This window comes from Verticillium dahliae, genomic scaffold (genome assembly GCF_000150675.1).
Source record: "Verticillium dahliae VdLs.17 supercont1.22 genomic scaffold, whole genome shotgun sequence".
Taxonomy (NCBI): domain Eukaryota; kingdom Fungi; phylum Ascomycota; class Sordariomycetes; order Glomerellales; family Plectosphaerellaceae; genus Verticillium; species Verticillium dahliae.
Genome location: NW_009276918.1, coordinates 233,811 through 235,985, shown reverse-complemented (window position 1 = coordinate 235,985; position 2,175 = coordinate 233,811). Strand labels below are relative to the sequence as shown.

General features: G+C 59.3%; 2 protein-coding genes across 2 annotated transcripts in view; one reads left to right on the top strand and one right to left on the bottom strand.

The window, feature by feature from the left end:
* The window catches only part of VDAG_08755 (uncharacterized protein), a gene marked incomplete at both ends in the record, with an annotated part of 1,504 nt that extends 1,314 nt beyond the window's left edge, over positions 1-190 (bottom strand). Inside the window, one exon of the mRNA XM_009651072.1 lies at positions 96-190. Within this exon, the coding sequence (XP_009649367.1) occupies positions 96-190 (95 nt within the window). The remainder of the gene's footprint in view (positions 1-95) is intronic.
* A 570-nt stretch (positions 191-760) lies between these two features.
* Positions 761-2,175, top strand: part of VDAG_08754 (anaphase-promoting complex subunit 2) — a gene marked incomplete at both ends in the record, with an annotated part of 3,094 nt that continues 1,679 nt past the window's right edge. Inside the window, 3 exons of the mRNA XM_009651071.1 lie at positions 761-806; positions 1,093-1,265; positions 1,463-1,726. Coding sequence (XP_009649366.1) covers positions 761-806; positions 1,093-1,265; positions 1,463-1,726 — 483 coding nt within the window. The remainder of the gene's footprint in view (positions 807-1,092; positions 1,266-1,462; positions 1,727-2,175) is intronic.

Here is a 2,175-nt window from a genome sequence, read left to right as displayed (position 1 = left end):
GACCCCCATGGCTGATCGAGCTTGGCACTTCATGTAAGTAGACATGCAGGACCGATGTCCGGATGCTGTTCCATTCGGTCAAGGATGCAACTCACTCTTGGCTGGTGCTTTGCCGCGACAGCTCGAGGTCTGGTCCTTGGGCCACCCCCCCTCCCCCTTGTGCGGCCGCAGCACTGGAGGACCCTGACATGGTGGCTATTGGCTGCTTCGCTTCCGGAGAGCGAGCAGGGTGGTATCGACTGGGGGGGGGGGGGAACCCTTCGAACAGCCACATGGAAGCTCTGAAGAAGGCCTGTCGCCATTATTGCAAGGCTGCAAAGGTTGCGTGGGATGCACCACCTCGCTGGATGACGGTTGTGATTCGTGTGGGATGGCCCCGTGTCTCTCGAGGGGTTTGAATGCGGGCGGGCGTGAAGTGAACGTTGCGACCTGTCGAACAAGCCAGCAGGACTAGCTTGTCCAAGCCTAGTGGGTGTGCAGACAGCCGGCGCAACAGCGGTCGAATTACCCATAGGCGAAAAACCCGGTGCTCTCGCCTTGGCTAATGGATTGCCTGTTGATCGTTGACGTCTGAAATCTGCAAGATACGACGCCGGTTGTAGGTCGCGACAAGACGTCGAGCTCGACCAGAGTCCGCTCAACCCCAGGTATCCATTTGCAGCTCTCCAGTTTCCCCCATGCGTGCCCCCTCCGTCGGGGGATCTGTGCCCCGGTCTCGATTCTCCCACCACCTCGTTCATCCTCGATACAGCGAGTCATGATGGCTATATGTTCTGACCTGCACGGTCTCGGTCAGCAGAGCGCGCGTATTCGACGAACGGCGTCTGCGCGATGAAGTCGGTACCCGAGTCGACGTGGCGTCGGCAGATGGTCCGCCAACGCAACCATCAGGGTGGTGGAGGGGTGGTCGGGCGCTGCGAGCTGTCTTCTTGGGGTCTCACGAAGTGATGGTGCAGACGCTCTCCAATCCCAGCTGCTAAGGGCAGCCCTGGCTCCTGGGTTGCATGGTTTCCGTGGTGGATCGAGGTGTCGCAAAGCGGACTGGTTAGTCTGTTGACGAACGAACCGTGACTTGACTGTGCATTGAACTAGGGACGCTCGAGAGAGCCGTGGGTGCAGGTCTCATCAACTTGGCCTGGTCAAGCGCGGCGCTGCATGCCAAGAGACTGTCTTCGTCAGACGATGACATGCCGGTCTTGCCAAGGGGATTGAAGCCAGTGGACGATTCTGGCAGCATGGCAACGAGTGACGGGAGAGCTGAGGTGGTACAATACAGTACAAAGTAGGTACGGTAGCTCCAAGGGGGAGCGAGGGGTGGGCAGGCGCCTGGGAATCCGAGAGTAGTATCTGTAGGCGAGTGTGGCCGTGGATGGCATGGTAGCAAAGCAAGCTGACATGAGGACGCGTGCCTGCCTGGATGATGGTAATCACGATCGTGATGGTACGGTACCTTCTTGCAGAGCTGCTTCTTGCAGAGCTGCACGAATGGAGCTATTGCAAGGATCAGGCACCCCCGGTGCTTCCTGCCTGGCAAGCCTGGATCCAAGGGGAACAGACAGACGGCTTTCGGGAGAAGGAGATGCCGGGAAAGAGTCGGGGAAAGACAGTGTTGATTGGAAGGTACCGGACTGTCGAGCTGAGCCAACCGACGCCACCAATGCGCGGCTCACAGGCGCCTGGCGGCAACCGCGACTATGTGATAGGCTCGACCCCACCTTCTCGCTTCGTAGGCGCCCGCGCTTAGGCACGTCGGATCCAGGCACAAAGCACAAACAAAGGAAACACGCCTCAACGACGACACACACCTTCGCCGTCTGAGATTGGAGAGATCAGGCACTGAACGACAGCCCCGTGACCGGCAAGACGCACAACGAGTCATCCGGGCTTTAGTCTCTCGGGCTGGATGGGTGTCCACTGAAGATACGCCTTGGATCTGCCGATGAGCCTCTGACGACCGAGGTCCACGATGGCCATGACCGCGTCAAGATGGGCTGCCCAGAGGCAGAAGCTCTTCATGTCCGTCTTTGATACGGAAGTCTCACAGCCCACGCCCTACTCGACGCCGTCATTACGATCGACCGACTCGGGGCAGCCGTTCGGTGGTCCGTCTGCTGCAGCAGCCCAACCGCATAGCAACCTCCACTCTCTAGATTCCACAAACACGCCAGCAGCAGC